The 17,288-nt window shown below is 46.5% G+C and overlaps 1 protein-coding gene across 1 annotated transcript; it reads right to left on the bottom strand.

Annotated features, from left to right (window-relative positions):
- Window positions 1-2,553: 2,553 nt before the first annotated feature.
- LOC135919704 (uncharacterized) lies at window positions 2,554-3,538 on the bottom strand. Its single transcript, XM_065453554.2, has one exon. The coding sequence runs from the start codon at window positions 3,514-3,516 to the stop codon at window positions 2,554-2,556; it is 963 nt and encodes a 320-aa protein (XP_065309626.2). The 5' UTR covers window positions 3,517-3,538.
- Window positions 3,539-17,288: the final 13,750 nt, after the last annotated feature.

The following is a 17,288-nucleotide window of genomic DNA, read 5'->3' as shown; positions in this document are numbered from 1 at the left end:
GCCATGTCGCGACGCGACACAACTTTTCGAATGTTTTCTTGCCGTCGCTATGACCGGCGAGCCGGGTGTCATGAAAGTACTCTAGAAAAGGCTTGCGCAGCTTCCTAGGCACAACGACGCGGAATGGGGACTCACCGCAATCCGTATCGGCAGCAGGTATATACCGCAAGAGCAGGCCATCGTCTGCTTGCATGTAGCAGTCGTAGTTGCCGCTACCGACAGGGTTGGCGCCGTCCAGTGCCTTGCGTATTAAGTTGCACTGGTCGTCGCTTAGCTGGGCGTCGAGTAGCTCCTGGCGGGAGATCAGTGTCCCCCAGGCGTCCACAGGCACTGCCACAGCCAGGACTTCGGGTGCCGGCTCGCCATCCCCGGAGAGTGGTGCTCGGGACAGGGCGTCAGCTACCTTGTTGAAGGTGCCTTTCCTGTATTCTACTCTGTAATTATACTTCTGAAGAGAGAGGGCCCAACGGGCTAAACGGCCGGCTGGGTTTTGTAGCTTTGACAGCCACGTCAGGGCCTGGTGGTCAGTCTGAATAGTAAAGTCAGCCCCATCCAGATACATGTCAAATTTCTTTAGTGCAAATACAATTGCTAGGCACTCTTTCTCTGTTACGGTATAGTTCCGCTCTGCTCCTGTGAGAGTGCGACTTGCAAAAGCCAGAGGGTGAAGCTTTCCTTGGTGCTTCTGAAGCAAGACTGCGCCGATGCCATACTCACTTGCATCAGTCTGCACGGTGAATGGCAGGTTGAGGTCGGGAAGCAGCAGACGTGCGGTATCGGCGATAGCCGACGACAGAGCCCGAAATGATCCCTGCTCCACGTCAGTCCACTGCCAACTGGCACCTTTCCGTAGGAGCTGGTGGAGAGGTCTTGCCAGGTCAGCGCAGTTGGGGATAAAGTGGCGGTAGAAGCCCACCATGCCCAAATACCGCTGCAGGCTCTTGACGTCTGTTGGTGGTGGAAGCTGCAGTATGGCCCGGAGTTTCTCCTCGTCAGGCCGGAATGTGCCTTGCTCGACAATGAAGCCTAGGAGGTTTATCCTGGTCGAAACCAGTTGAACCTTCCGGGGGTTAATGGTGATGCCTGCGGCCTGCATGCGTTGTAAAACGGTGGTTAGGTGCAGGAGATGCTCCTCCAGGGTATTCGAGAACACTACCACGTCATCCATGTAGGCCATCGCATAATTGAATTTGGCGTCTTGAAGCACAATATCTATTACACGCTGAAAGGTTGCCGGTGAATTGCACAAACCAAAAGGCAATCGGACGAATTCGAACAGGCCCCGATGGCAAGTGAATGCAGTCTTTGCAATATCACAGGGGGCGATCGGAATTTGCAGGAAGCCCCTGCTGCAGTCTAAAGTAGTAAAGAACTTAGCGGACCCAAGTGAATACATCACTGAATCGATTGATGGGAAGGGGTACGAGTCTCGAACTGTGACAGCGTTCAACCGACGGTAGTCGACACACAACCGCGCCGTGCCATCTTTCTTAGGTGCTAGTACAACCGGGAACGCCCAAGGGCTCTTAGACGGTCTTACTGCACCGGTAGCGATCATTTCGTCTAGCGCACTATCAAGAAGTGCTCGCTTGTGGATGCTCAGGGGCCGCGGGTTGAAACGAATTGGGCGGGCACATCCGGTGTCTATCCTATGAGTCAGCACTTTAACGCTGCCAGGAGCTTCCGTGAACATGTCGGCAAATGGTTTAAGCGCTGTCTCGATTTTGGTCTTCTCCGCCGGCGATCCTGTGAAAGACTTCAGAACAGTGAGGATACCACTACCAGTCTCGGAGACCGCAGAGATATTGGCGGTAAACTGATTTGACTGTGGGTCTCTTGGCTTAGTCATGAACTCGAGTGGATGTGCATGCATGCCGTACTGGTAGGTGCCTTTAGAGAGATCGAGAACGATTCCTGCTTTGGCTATGAAGTTACGGCCCAAAATCACCGGACAAGAAAGTCCTGGAAGGTGTAGGAAGCGTTGCCGGAATTTTTTATCATTCATGGTAACCGTTAACCGGGCTGCTGACGTAGCGGACGCAACGTGAGCGGATGCCATGCGAAGGGTCGTGTTTACACTTCGTAACTGTAGACGTTTCGTCTCGCAGGCGCTTTTGACACGATCGCCGAAAACGGAAACAGCAGAGCCGGTGTCTAAAATAGCAGGTACTTCTATTCCGGCCATTCTGACCACCACCCATGGTGTTTTCTCAATCTGGGCGTCAAGAAGACTGAACGTGGACGGCAAAGCCCTCACCATTTGGCCAAGATCCTGGGCCTTCGATCTGGGGGGGCGACACCTTTCCGGTACACCTACTACCGTTGATGCCGGTGGTGATTCGAGTGTGAGGAGCCGTTTCTTTCCCCCTCCCCGCTGCCGAGGTTGTCCGCGGCTCAACGCCGTGGCAGCAGGATGGTGAGACGACCAAAACACCCGGCTTTTCGTAGTCTTGGAAACACCTGCCCCCGCTTGGTGCTTGACGGCCGCGTAGTCTGCATGTGCTGAGGGGACGTCGGGGCGCGGTAGGTCGTTGGCCGGCGACTGGGAGCTGCTCACCACCGCCGGCCCTCGTCGTTTCCCTGCTGGCGGGAGCCAGGGGGGCTCGGGCACTGGCTCCTGTAGTGGCCTCGTCCTCCACACTGGAAGCAGACTGGAATGCTCCTGCGTGTATCTGCTGCGCCTGATTGGGCGGCAGCCACTACAGGCCTGCTGCGGCCCCGAGTGCCTCGCAACGTTGTGGCAAGTTCCGCGACCGGAGACCCGAAAGGTACCTGGGTGGCAAAGGTGCGGTGAATGAATGGGTCCAGCGCCCTTGGAGGCGGTACCATATTCCCCGGGCTTGCAATCTGAGAACCGTGCCACGCGCAAGACGGCTCGAGGGAGGCTTGAGGCGGGGGTGGAGGCTGGTAAGTTAGCTCTGCCAACATCGACGCCTGAATATCGGACGCCGCTTTAGCGAGATCGTCAAGCGAAGAGAAGGTGCGGCCCCTTAGATAAGCCTGGAAGCATGGGTGAGCTTGCCGGATTGCCCGGGTGACTCTTTCCGTTTCGGGTGCTGAAGGATCTGCGCGCTCGTAAAGCTCCTGAAAGGACCGTATGTATTCTAGGAGGCTTTCCTCCTCCGCCTGACTACGGGCGCGAAGCTCGTCTTTCATGCGGACAACGTAGTCGGGGGGGAGGAATTCTGCTCGCAGTAGCTGCTCAAAGTGCGCCCAACTTTGGAATGACTGGCGACGACGCCAGCGGGCGGCGGACCCAGTCAGGGCGACGGGCAAAACGCGCTGAAGAAGAACGTCATCCGTAATGGCTTGCGCATTTCGGTAATCTTCCATTTCCTGAAGGAAGTCCGCCACCGATTTCGTATCTGTGTGCCCTTCATATGTAGGCACAGTGAGCTGCAAATGGAAACTGGCTGCTGGAGTTATGTTTGTCTGATGCTCGAGCAGCGCGGTCAGTTGGGCAATAATGTTGCACATATCTTGTGCGGGCGCACCCTGGTCCTTCTTATCAGGCATTGTAGTAATGGGTTTGCGAGGATGATTTTCAACCGCGCTCTTCTTGACTTTACCCGAACGTAGGTGCATTAAAAGGCCGGCGGTGCATCTTTGATGTTCAAATTGGGCGGGCAAAGCGGCCCGACGGAATGGTCAAGCGGTTCTGCAGAAGCAGGATGGCGCGGAATAGCGGGGCGCAAGGAAAGCGGGAGGTCGAATAAACGTTCAGTGAGCTTACGCCGGTCAGAGGGGTTGGGTACAGATGCAGGAGCTGTGGGACCCGATGTCGGAGCGAAACAGGTAGGCCTAGGGGGCGAGTTCCAGCTGCCTCGAGATGGGGGCGGTTCCCTTGTTCCCGTGCTCGTGGTCCCTGCGGTGCGGAAGCGTACTCCAGAACAAACAGAAAAACAACGAGAAAGAAGAAAACCACGTTGGACGCCAGATGAAGGCCCCTCAGCCTTCGCTCAGGGGGTCCGCGAGCCGCGACCAGCACGACAAAGGACCAAAGGTGCAAGGAACAAAAACCGCTTTAATTTACGATAGAATGTAACACTCAATATTACCGCAGTCTCGCGGCCAATAGCAGAAAACAACAAGGCAAGGAAGCAGGCAACAAAGATGCAAAGCAGCAAAAAGCAGCAAAAGCAAAGAGGCAAGCAGCAAAACAGCGAGGCAACAAAATATACAAGCGAAAGGGAGCGATGAAAGAACGGCCGCTACCAACCATCAACCAACACAATCTTTCGGGCGATAACCGAATGCATAAAGCGCAGAAAGCAAGCAAGCACCGGACCAGGCGCGCAGACAGTCCCAAAAGCGAACAACAAGAACAACAACACTCTTTCATGCAGACACAATGTAAAGACGCTTTTCCCCCTGCTCTGCAGCACGCTCGGTAAAAGAAACCTCAACGGGCAACGCCCCACCAGCGCCTCCCCAAGCCCGCGCCCCGCAAAAAGCCCCGAGAGCCGTCTCCGCTGCCTTCTTATCGGGCAGCCGCCTTCCCGGCAGTCCCCGCGCGAGTTCTTACGCTACCGCGATCGACGCGCATGCTCCATGCGACGAGTGCCGTTGTGGCGCGCGATTCAAAGGCTTCCCCCGTGCGCGCTGCAGAGAGGGCCAAGGGCCCGACAGGGTAAAAACAAAAAAAGTGAGCGGTGGGCACGGCATGGGAGAAAGGGGGAAAGGGTGTGGAGCGGGTTGGCATAATAAAAACAAAAAGGAAAGAGAAACGTTTGGGAGAGGAGGTGCCGTGCGGCTGCTGTTGCTGTTGCCATGACAACGTAAACAATCATGTGCGCCGCCATTTTGCTTAATGCGTCGCCCATTGGTTAGGGCCGTAACTGAAGGGGACCTTGGCGCTAGCGTCGAAAGAGCGTCTGCTCGAAAACGGCCAATGGGATGTATACGGAGTGTCCCCCCCCCTCTGCTTTGGCCGGTAGAACGTAACACCTCTGTACAGCGGCAAACCTCGCAAGGCCCATAAACGTCCCGTGGAATTGGACGACAATACATGTTAACGCATGTGTGTGGTGTACGTGCAACACTGCACCGTTCTGGACTTGCGATTTCTCGAGCCGTTGACTGCTGGTTGCCGGCGCGAGATCCTAAGTCCTCAGATGTAGCCTTCGTTTGCAGTGGCGCTTTTTTTCGCGTCTACGGCTCTCCTCCCACTTCAGGGCTTCTTGGCACCTGTGAAGGAAAGAAGGAAATCAACTTCATTCAAGGTCATGCAGGCCACGATAGCTTTGGGGCTCTCATGCAGTGGGCGTCTGCCATGACGGAACCGGGAGGTTGAGTTTCCTGGCGTCGGCGTGGACCTGCTGGACGGCCCAGAGTTAGGGAGCGAGTTCTTCGCTCCGCAGCAAAACACTTGATGACGTCGATTTACGCGATGAATAAACGGATATGAACACACTGGCTTTTCCGGAAGAAAAAAGGTAAGTCTGTAGCCCATTACAAGGTCAGCACAGCCAGGTCCACCCACTTCTCAGGAAAGCGCCGGTTAGGCCGATGCGTCACTCTCCAAGCTAATGCACTCGCTGACGTCGATTTACGCGATGAATAAACGGATGTGAGCAGATTGGTTTTTCCGAAAGAAAAAAGGTAAGTATAAAGCTCATTATAATGTCAGCGCAGCCAGGCCCAACCACTTCTATGGAAAGCGTCGATTAGGCGGATACATCACTCTCCATGCTAATGAACTTGCTGAAGTCTATTTACGTGATGAATGAACGCATATTCACAGATGGGCTTTTCCGCATGAAAAAGGTAAGCCTATACCCCATTACAATGTCAGCATAGCAAAGTGCACCGACAACTCTGGAAATCCCTGATTCGCCGGATACATCACTCGCCATGTTAGCTCTTACCACGCCAACGAGCTTTGGGAGAGAGCCTTGGCCAGCACCGACCTCGAGGATCAGCATCGGCTGATTGCGAGGGCCCAGGACGCATCCCGAGGTCAAGGCGTTCTAGAATGAAGACGCCTCTCCAAAGTTGCATTCACAAAATAAAAATGTTTATTCTCCCTCTCTCACACACTCGCCATGTTTATGCACTTGCTGAAGTTGATTTCCGCGAGGAATAAACGCATATGCGAAGATGGGCTTTTCCGAATGAAAAAGGTAAGCCTATAGCCCATTACAATGTCAGCATAGAGAAGTGCACCCACATCTCTGGAAAGAGCTGATTCGGCGGATACACCACTCTCCATGTTTATGCACGTACTGACGTCGATTGAAGCGATTAATAAACGATATGCACAGACATGCCTTTGCCGAAAGAAAAAGGTAAGCCTAGAGCCCATTACAATTTCACAGCCGCCAAGTCCACCCACTTCTGTGGGAAGGATTGGTTCGGCGGATACATCCCTCCCCACGCTAATGCACTTGCTAAATAGGCGCAGCATAATTTTGTCAAATCAACGAAAAAAAATTAAAATATCGTTTCAGAAAGGCAAAATAAATTTACTCGGAAGAGCTTCGCACTAATTTCAGCGAAATCACTACGCACTATCCCCTTGGTAGGAGGACTTCTCCTCCCTCTCATTGCACACTGGCTTGTCCTCTGGCGTCCACATTACGCAGGCTTCAGACTAAGTGCTATCCAAAGCTGGTCCTTTTCCATACGATCACTGTGGGGCGCTTAACATAACAGCCCCGACTCTGGGGCTGTTAGAAATCTCGCACACATGCTCTTGCAATGCCTCTCGTTACAGGGACCCAATCGCATCACGGAAGTAGAATGGAGCTCTGCCACCCCGAGCTCAGAACTTTCACGACAAACGGGCTGTCCAGAGAGCCAACGATGCGGCGGTTAGGCTCGGCCTACCAGGCCCCACGCGGGATCGGCCCGCAGCTCTGACCTAGAGCAAAGCTTCCCAGGAACTTGTACATAAAGTTCTTTGTCGGTCGAAAGCGCAGATTATTCCCAGAGAGGACTCCCCCCGCATTTTTAGGAGATAAATAAGCCAATAGGCATAGAATAATATTCTCGAAAAAAGTGAAAAACAAGCCCATGAAAATGTCCTTTCGGAGAGAAACATAAATTTACTCGGAAATGTGGATTATTCGCAGAGAGGGCTCCCTCCGCAAGCGCTGATTACGGTTCAGGCGGTAAATAAACGAATGGGCCGAGAATAATTGAAAAATTAATTTGCTCACTAAAGCCATATATTCGCAGTAAGGACTACCCCCGCACGTGCTGACTACTACTTAGGCGGTAAATGAGCGAATAGACGGAGAATAAATTTCTCGGAAAAATTGAGAAAACACTAAGCCGATGAAGGTTCATCAGGTTAATGTTTTTTTAAGGAAAATATCGTTTCAGCGACTAAAAATTAATTTGCTCGGTAGTGCCAATTATTCGTAGAGAGGACTCCCCCCGCACATTTAGGCGATAGATAAGCGAATAGACATAATCTTCTTGAAAAAAGGGAAAAACAAGCCCATGAAAACATCGTTTTGGACAGGAAATATAAATTTGCTCGCAAGTGCCAATTATTCGCAGAGAAGACTCCCCCACGCACGCGCAGACTAATATTTAGGCGGCGAATACGATAATAGGCCAACAATAGTTTTCTCGAAAAAATTGAAAAACACTCATTTTCCTGGCAAAAATATCATTTTTGCCAGGAAAAGTGAAGTGCCTCGAAAGCGCCGGTACTCGGCCTATATCAGCCCCTGGGCATGCGTGGAAACCGTTTAACACGATAAGTAAACGATCAGGCAAAGAATAATTTTGCCCCTAAAATGGAAAAAACCGCAAGCCTATAGCCCATGAAAATATCATTTTTGAGACGAAAAATAAAGTGCCTCGCGAGCACCGGTACTCGGCATATATCTGTCCTTGGGCATGCGTAGAAGCCGTTTAAGGTGATGAGTAAACAATCAGGCAAAGAATAATTTTGCCCCAAAAATGGAAAAACAGTAAGCCTATAGCCCATGAACATATCCTTTTTGAGACGAAAAATAAAGTGCCTCGAGAGCACCGGTACTCGGCATATATCTGTCCTTGGGCATGCGTAGAAGCCGTTTAAGGTGATGAGTAAACAATCAGGCAAAGAATAATTTTGCCCCAAAAATGGAAAAACAGTAAGCCTATAGCCCATGAACATATCCTTTTTGAGACGAAAAATAAAGTGCCTCGAGAGCACCGGTACTCGGCATATATCTGTCCTTGGGCATGCGTAGAAGCCGTTTAAGGTGATGAGTAAACAATCAGGCAAAGAATAATTTTGCCCCAAAAATGGAAAAACAGTAAGCCTATAGCCCATGAACATATCCTTTTTGAGACGAAAAATAAAGTGCCTCGAGAGCACCGGTACTCGGCATATATCTGTCCTTGGGCATGCGTAGAAGCCGTTTAAGGTGATGAGTAAACAATCAGGCAAAGAATAATTTTGCCCCAAAAATGGAAAAACAGTAAGCCTATAGCCCATGAACATATCCTTTTTGAGACGAAAAATAAAGTGCCTCGAGAGCACCGGTACTCGGCATATATCTGTCCTTGGGCATGCGTAGAAGCCGTTTAAGGTGATGAGTAAACAATCAGGCAAAGAATAATTTTGCCCCAAAAATGGAAAAACAGTAAGCCTATAGCCCATGAACATATCCTTTTTGAGACGAAAAATAAAGTGCCTCGAGAGCACCGGTACTCGGCATATATCTGTCCTTGGGCATGCGTAGAAGCCGTTTAAGGTGATGAGTAAACAATCAGGCAAAGAATAATTTTGCCCCAAAAATGGAAAAACAGTAAGCCTATAGCCCATGAACATATCCTTTTTGAGACGAAAAATAAAGTGCCTCGAGAGCACCGGTACTCGGCATATATCTGTCCTTGGGCATGCGTAGAAGCCGTTTAAGGTGATGAGTAAACAATCAGGCAAAGAATAATTTTGCCCCAAAAATGGAAAAACAGTAAGCCTATAGCCCATGAAAATATCGTTTTTGAGACGAAAAATACAGTGCCTCGAGAGCACCGGTACTCGGCATATATCTGTCCTTGGGCATGCGTAGAAGCCGTTTAAGGTGATGAGTAAACAATCAGGCAAAGAATAATTTTGCCCCAAAAATGGAAAAACAGTAAGCCTATAGCCCATGAAAATATCGTTTTTGAGACGAAAAATAAAGTGCCTCGAGAGCACCGGTACTCGGCATATATCTGTCCTTGGGCATGCGTAGAAGCCGTTTAAGGTGATGAGTAAACAATCAGGCAAAGAATAATTTTGCCCCAAAAATGGAAAAACAGTAAGCCTATAGCCCATGAAAATATCGTTTTTGAGACGAAAAATACAGTGCCTCGAGAGCACCGGTACTCGGCATATATCTGTCCTTGGGCATGCGTAGAAGCCGTTTAAGGTGATGAGTAAACAATCAGGCAAAGAATAATTTTGCCCCAAAAATGGAAAAACAGTAAGCCTATAGCCCATGAAAATATCGTTTTTGAGACGAAAAATAAAGTGCCTCGAGAGCACCGGTACTCGGCATATATCTGTCCTTGGGCATGCGTAGAAGCCGTTTAAGGTGATGAGTAAACAATCAGGCAAAGAATAATTTTGCCCCAAAAATGGAAAAACAGTAAGCCTATAGCCCATGAAAATATCGTTTTTGAGACGAAAAATAAAGTGCCTCGAGAGCACCGGCACTCGGCATATATCTGTCCTTGGGCATGCGTAGAAGCCGTTTAAGGTGATGAATAAACAATCAGGCAAAGAATAATTTTGCCCCAAAAATGGAAAAACAGTAAGCCTATAGCCCATGAAAATATCGTTTTTGAGACGAAAAATAAAGTGCCTCGCGAGCACCGGTACTCGGCATATATCTGTCCTTGGGCATGCGTAGAAGCCGTTTAAGGTGATGAGTAAACAATCAGGCAAAGAATAATTTTGCCCCAAAAATGGAAAAACAGTAAGCCTATAGCCCATGAAAATATCGTTTTTGAGACGAAAAATAAAGTGCCTCGAGAGCACTGGTACTCGGCATATATCTGTCCTTGGGCATGCGTAGAAGCCGTTTAAGGTGATGAGTAAACAATTAGGCAAAGAATAATTTTGCCCCAAAAATGGAAAAACAGTAAGCCTATAGCCCATGAACATATCCTTTTTGAGACGAAAAATAAAGTGCCTCGAGAGCACCGATACTCGGCATATATCTGTCCTTGGGCATGCGTAGAAGCCGTTTAAGGTGATGAGTAAACAATCAGGCAAAGAATAATTTTGCCCCAAAAATGGAAAAACAGTAAGCATATAGCCCATGAACATATCCTTTTTGAGACGAAAAATAAAGTGCCTCGAGAGCACCGGTACTCGGCATATATCTGTCCTTGGGCATGCGTAGAAGCCGTTTAAGGTGATGAGTAAACAATCAGGCAAAGAATAATTTTGCCCCAAAAATGGAAAAACAGTAAGCCTATAGCCCATGAAAATATCGTTTTTGAGACGAAAAATAAAGTGCCTCGAGAGCACCGGTACTCGGCATATATCTGTCCTTGGGCATGCGTAGAAGCCGTTTAAGGTGATGAGTAAACAATCAGGCAAAGAATAATTTTGCCCCAAAAATGGAAAAACAGTAAGCCTATAGCCCATGAAAATATCGTTTTTGAGACGAAAAATAAAGTGCCTCGAGAGCACCGGTACTCGGCATATATCTGTCCTTGGGCATGCGTAGAAGCCGTTTAAGGTGATGAGTAAACAATCAGGCAAAGAATAATTTTGCCCCAAAAATGGAAAAACAGTAAGCCTATAGCCCATGAAAATATCATTTTTGAGACGAAAAATAAAGTGCCTCGAGAGCACCGGTACTCGGCATATATCTGTCCTTGGGCATGCGTAGAAGCCATTTAAGGTGATGAGTAAACAATCAGGCAAAGAATAATTTTGCCCCAAAAGTGGAAAAACAGTAAGCCTATAGCCCATGAAAATATCGTTTTTGAGACGAAAAATAAAGTGCCTCGCGAGCACCGGTACTCGGCATATATCTGTCCTTGGGCATGCGTAGAAGCCGTTTAAGGTGATGAGTAAACAATCAGGCAAAGAATAATTTTGCCCCAAAAATGGAAAAACAGTAAGCCTATAGCCCATGAAAATATCATTTTTGAGACGAAAAATAAAGTGCCTCGAGAGCACCGGCACTCGGCATATATCTGTCCTTGGGCATGCGTAGAAGCCGTTTAAGGTGATGAATAAACAATCAGGCAAAGAATAATTTTGCCCCAAAAATGGAAAAACAGTAAGCCTATAGCCCATGAAAATATCGTTTTTGAGACGAAAAATAAAGTGCCTCGCGAGCACCGGTACTCGGCATATATCTGTCCTTGGGCATGCGTAGAAGCCGTTTAAGGTGATGAGTAAACAATCAGGCAAAGAATAATTTTGCCCCAAAAATGGAAAAACAGTAAGCCTATAGCCCATGAAAATATCGTTTTTGAGACGAAAAATAAAGTGCCTCGAGAGCACTGGTACTCGGCATATATCTGTCCTTGGGCATGCGTAGAAGCCGTTTAAGGTGATGAGTAAACAATTAGGCAAAGAATAATTTTGCCCCAAAAATGGAAAAACAGTAAGCCTATAGCCCATGAACATATCCTTTTTGAGACGAAAAATAAAGTGCCTCGAGAGCACCGATACTCGGCATATATCTGTCCTTGGGCATGCGTAGAAGCCGTTTAAGGTGATGAGTAAACAATCAGGCAAAGAATAATTTTGCCCCAAAAATGGAAAAACAGTAAGCATATAGCCCATGAACATATCCTTTTTGAGACGAAAAATAAAGTGCCTCGAGAGCACCGGTACTCGGCATATATCTGTCCTTGGGCATGCGTAGAAGCCGTTTAAGGTGATGAGTAAACAATCAGGCAAAGAATAATTTTGCCCCAAAAATGGAAAAACAGTAAGCCTATAGCCCATGAAAATATCGTTTTTGAGACGAAAAATAAAGTGCCTCGAGAGCACCGGTACTCGGCATATATCTGTCCTTGGGCATGCGTAGAAGCCGTTTAAGGTGATGAGTAAACAATCAGGCAAAGAATAATTTTGCCCCAAAAATGGAAAAACAGTAAGCCTATAGCCCATGAAAATATCGTTTTTGAGACGAAAAATAAAGTGCCTCGAGAGCACCGGTACTCGGCATATATCTGTCCTTGGGCATGCGTAGAAGCCGTTTAAGGTGATGAGTAAACAATCAGGCAAAGAATAATTTTGCCCCAAAAATGGAAAAACAGTAAGCCTATAGCCCATGAAAATATCATTTTTGAGACGAAAAATAAAGTGCCTCGAGAGCACCGGTACTCGGCATATATCTGTCCTTGGGCATGCGTAGAAGCCATTTAAGGTGATGAGTAAACAATCAGGCAAAGAATAATTTTGCCCCAAAAGTGGAAAAACAGTAAGCCTATAGCCCATGAAAATATCGTTTTTGAGACGAAAAATAAAGTGCCTCGCGAGCACCGGTACTCGGCATATATCTGTCCTTGGGCATGCGTAGAAGCCGTTTAAGGTGATGAGTAAACAATCAGGCAAAGAATAATTTTGCCCCAAAAATGGAAAAACAGTAAGCCTATAGCCCATGAAAATATCATTTTTGAGACGAAAAATACAGTGCCTCGAGAGCACCGGTACTCGGCATATATCTGTCCTTGGGCATGCGTAGAAGCCGTTTAAGGTGATGAGTAAACAATCAGGCAAAGAATAATTTTGCCCCAAAAATGGAAAAACAGTAAGCCTATAGCCCATGAAAATATCGTTTTTGAGACGAAAAATAAAGTGCCTCGAGAGCACCGGCACTCGGCATATATCTGTCCTTGGGCATGCGTAGAAGCCGTTTAAGGTGATGAGTAAACAATCAGGCAAAGAATAATTTTGCCCCAAAAATGGAAAAACAGTAAGCCTATAGCCCATGAAAATATCGTTTTTGAGACGAAAAATAAAGTGCCTCGCGAGCACCGGTACTCGGCATATATCTGTCCTTGGGCATGCGTAGAAGCCGTTTAAGGTGATGAGTAAACAATCAGGCAAAGAATAATTTTGCCCCAAAAATGGAAAAACAGTAAGCCTATAGCCCATGAAAATATCGTTTTTGAGACGAAAAATAAAGTGCCTCGAGAGCACCGGTACTCGGCATATATCTGTCCTTGGGCATGCGTAGAAGCCGTTTAAGGTGATGAGTAAACAATCAGGCAAAGAATAATTTTGCCCCAAAAATGGAAAAACAGTAAGCCTATAGCCCATGAAAATATCATTTTTGAGACGAAAAATAAAGTGCCTCGAGAGCACCGGTACTCGGCATATATCTGTCCTTGGGCATGCGTAGAAGCCATTTAAGGTGATGAGTAAACAATCAGGCAAAGAATAATTTTGCCCCAAAAATGGAAAAACAGTAAGCCTATAGCCCATGAAAATATCGTTTTTGAGACGAAAAATAAAGTGCCTCGCGAGCACCGGTACTCGGCATATATCTGTCCTTGGGCATGCGTAGAAGCCGTTTAAGGTGATGAGTAAACAATCAGGCAAAGAATAATTTTGCCCCAAAAATGGAAAAACAGTAAGCCTATAGCCCATGAACATATCCTTTTTGAGACGAAAAATAAAGTGCCTCGAGAGCACCGGTACTCGGCATATATCTGTCCTTGGGCATGCGTAGAAGCCGTTTAAGGTGATGAGTAAACAATCAGGCAAAGAATAATTTTGCCCCAAAAATGGAAAAACAGTAAGCCTATAGCCCATGAAAATATCGTTTTTGAGACGAAAAATAAAGTGCCTCGCGAGCACCGGTACTCGGCATATATCTGTCCTTGGGCATGCGTAGAAGCCGTTTAAGGTGATGAGTAAACAATCAGGCAAAGAATAATTTTGCCCCAAAAATGGAAAAACAGTAAGCCTATAGCCCATGAAAATATCGTTTTTGAGACGAAAAATACAGTGCCTCGAGAGCACCGGTACTCGGCATATATCTGTCCTTGGGCATGCGTAGAAGCCGTTTAAGGTGATGAGTAAACAATCAGGCAAAGAATAATTTTGCCCCAAAAATGGAAAAACAGTAAGCCTATAGCCCATGAAAATATCGTTTTTGAGACGAAAAATAAAGTGCCTCGAGAGCACCGGCACTCGGCATATATCTGTCCTTGGGCATGCGTAGAAGCCGTTTAAGGTGATGAGTAAACAATCAGGCAAAGAATAATTTTGCCCCAAAAATGGAAAAACAGTAAGCCTATAGCCCATGAAAATATCATTTTTGAGACGAAAAATAAAGTGCCTCGAGAGCACCGGTACTCGGCATATATCTGTCCTTGGGCATGCGTAGAAGCCATTTAAGGTGATGAGTAAACAATCAGGCAAAGAATAATTTTGCCCCAAAAATGGAAAAACAGTAAGCCTATAGCCCATGAAAATATCGTTTTTGAGACGAAAAATAAAGTGCCTCGCGAGCACCGGTACTCGGCATATATCTGTCCTTGGGCATGCGTAGAAGCCGTTTAAGGTGATGAGTAAACAATCAGGCAAAGAATAATTTTGCCCCAAAAATGGAAAAACAGTAAGCCTATAGCCCATGAAAATATCGTTTTTGAGACGAAAAATACAGTGCCTCGAGAGCACCGGTACTCGGCATATATCTGTCCTTGGGCATGCGTAGAAGCCGTTTAAGGTGATGAGTAAACAATCAGGCAAAGAATAATTTTGCCCCAAAAATGGAAAAACAGTAAGCCTATAGCCCATGAAAATATCGTTTTTGAGACGAAAAATAAAGTGCCTCGAGAGCACCGGCACTCGGCATATATCTGTCCTTGGGCATGCGTAGAAGCCGTTTAAGGTGATGAGTAAACAATCAGGCAAAGAATAATTTTGCCCCAAAAATGGAAAAACAGTAAGCCTATAGCCCATGAAAATATCGTTTTTGAGACGAAAAATAAAGTGCCTCGCGAGCACCGGTACTCGGCATATATCTGTCCTTGGGCATGCGTAGAAGCCGTTTAAGGTGATGAGTAAACAATCAGGCAAAGAATAATTTTGCCCCAAAAATGGAAAAACAGTAAGCCTATAGCCCATGAAAATATCGTTTTTGAGACGAAAAATAAAGTGCCTCGAGAGCACCGGTACTCGGCATATATCTGTCCTTGGGCATGCGTAGAAGCCGTTTAAGGTGATGAGTAAACAATCAGGCAAAGAATAATTTTGCCCCAAAAATGGAAAAACAGTAAGCCTATAGCCCATGAAAATATCATTTTTGAGACGAAAAATAAAGTGCCTCGAGAGCACCGGTACTCGGCATATATCTGTCCTTGGGCATGCGTAGAAGCCATTTAAGGTGATGAGTAAACAATCAGGCAAAGAATAATTTTGCCCCAAAAATGGAAAAACAGTAAGCCTATAGCCCATGAAAATATCGTTTTTGAGACGAAAAATAAAGTGCCTCGCGAGCACCGGTACTCGGCATATATCTGTCCTTGGGCATGCGTAGAAGCCGTTTAAGGTGATGAGTAAACAATCAGGCAAAGAATAATTTTGCCCCAAAAATGGAAAAACAGTAAGCCTATAGCCCATGAAAATATCGTTTTTGAGACGAAAAATACAGTGCCTCGAGAGCACCGGTACTCGGCATATATCTGTCCTTGGGCATGCGTAGAAGCCGTTTAAGGTGATGAGTAAACAATCAGGCAAAGAATAATTTTGCCCCAAAAATGGAAAAACAGTAAGCCTATAGCCCATGAACATATCCTTTTTGAGACGAAAAATAAAGTGCCTCGAGAGCACCGGTACTCGGCATATATCTGTCCTTGGGCATGCGTAGAAGCCGTTTAAGGTGATGAGTAAACAATCAGGCAAAGAATAATTTTGCCCCAAAAATGGAAAAACAGTAAGCCTATAGCCCATGAACATATCCTTTTTGAGACGAAAAATAAAGTGCCTCGAGAGCACCGGTACTCGGCATATATCTGTCCTTGGGCATGCGTAGAAGCCGTTTAAGGTGATGAGTAAACAATCAGGCAAAGAATAATTTTGCCCCAAAAATGGAAAAACAGTAAGCCTATAGCCCATGAACATATCCTTTTTGAGACGAAAAATAAAGTGCCTCGAGAGCACCGGTACTCGGCATATATCTGTCCTTGGGCATGCGTAGAAGCCGTTTAAGGTGATGAGTAAACAATCAGGCAAAGAATAATTTTGCCCCAAAAATGGAAAAACAGTAAGCCTATAGCCCATGAACATATCCTTTTTGAGACGAAAAATAAAGTGCCTCGAGAGCACCGGTACTCGGCATATATCTGTCCTTGGGCATGCGTAGAAGCCGTTTAAGGTGATGAGTAAACAATCAGGCAAAGAATAATTTTGCCCCAAAAATGGAAAAACAGTAAGCCTATAGCCCATGAACATATCCTTTTTGAGACGAAAAATAAAGTGCCTCGAGAGCACCGGTACTCGGCATATATCTGTCCTTGGGCATGCGTAGAAGCCGTTTAAGGTGATGAGTAAACAATCAGGCAAAGAATAATTTTGCCCCAAAAATGGAAAAACAGTAAGCCTATGAAAACAGTAGGCCCATGAAAATATCGTTTTTGAGACGAAAAATACAGTGCCTCGAGAGCACCGGTACTCGGCATATATCTGTCCTTGGGCATGCGTAGAAGCCGTTTAAGGTGATGAGTAAACAATCAGGCAAAGAATAATTTTGCCCCAAAAATGGAAAAACAGTAAGCCTATAGCCCATGAAAATATCGTTTTTGAGACGAAAAATAAAGTGCCTCGAGAGCACCGGTACTCGGCATATATCTGTCCTTGGGCATGCGTAGAAGCCGTTTAAGGTGATGAGTAAACAATCAGGCAAAGAATAATTTTGCCCCAAAAATGGAAAAACAGTAAGCCTATAGCCCATGAAAATATCGTTTTTGAGACGAAAAATACAGTGCCTCGAGAGCACCGGTACTCGGCATATATCTGTCCTTGGGCATGCGTAGAAGCCGTTTAAGGTGATGAGTAAACAATCAGGCAAAGAATAATTTTGCCCCAAAAATGGAAAAACAGTAAGCCTATAGCCCATGAAAATATCGTTTTTGAGACGAAAAATAAAGTGCCTCGAGAGCACCGGTACTCGGCATATATCTGTCCTTGGGCATGCGTAGAAGCCGTTTAAGGTGATGAGTAAACAATCAGGCAAAGAATAATTTTGCCCCAAAAATGGAAAAACAGTAAGCCTATAGCCCATGAAAATATCGTTTTTGAGACGAAAAATAAAGTGCCTCGAGAGCACCGGCACTCGGCATATATCTGTCCTTGGGCATGCGTAGAAGCCGTTTAAGGT

Source organism: Dermacentor albipictus, chromosome 10, assembly GCF_038994185.2.
Source record: "Dermacentor albipictus isolate Rhodes 1998 colony chromosome 10, USDA_Dalb.pri_finalv2, whole genome shotgun sequence".
Lineage (NCBI taxonomy): Eukaryota > Metazoa > Arthropoda > Arachnida > Ixodida > Ixodidae > Dermacentor > Dermacentor albipictus.
Note: the sequence above shows the minus strand (reverse complement) of the source record. Positions and strands in the feature narration are given on the sequence as shown.

What these genes read in the sequence shown, in the direction of transcription:
- LOC135919704 (XM_065453554.2), bottom strand. Translation starts at nt 3,516, where the DNA reads ATGCCTGATAAGAAGGACCAGGGTGCGCCCGCACAAGATATGTGCAAC.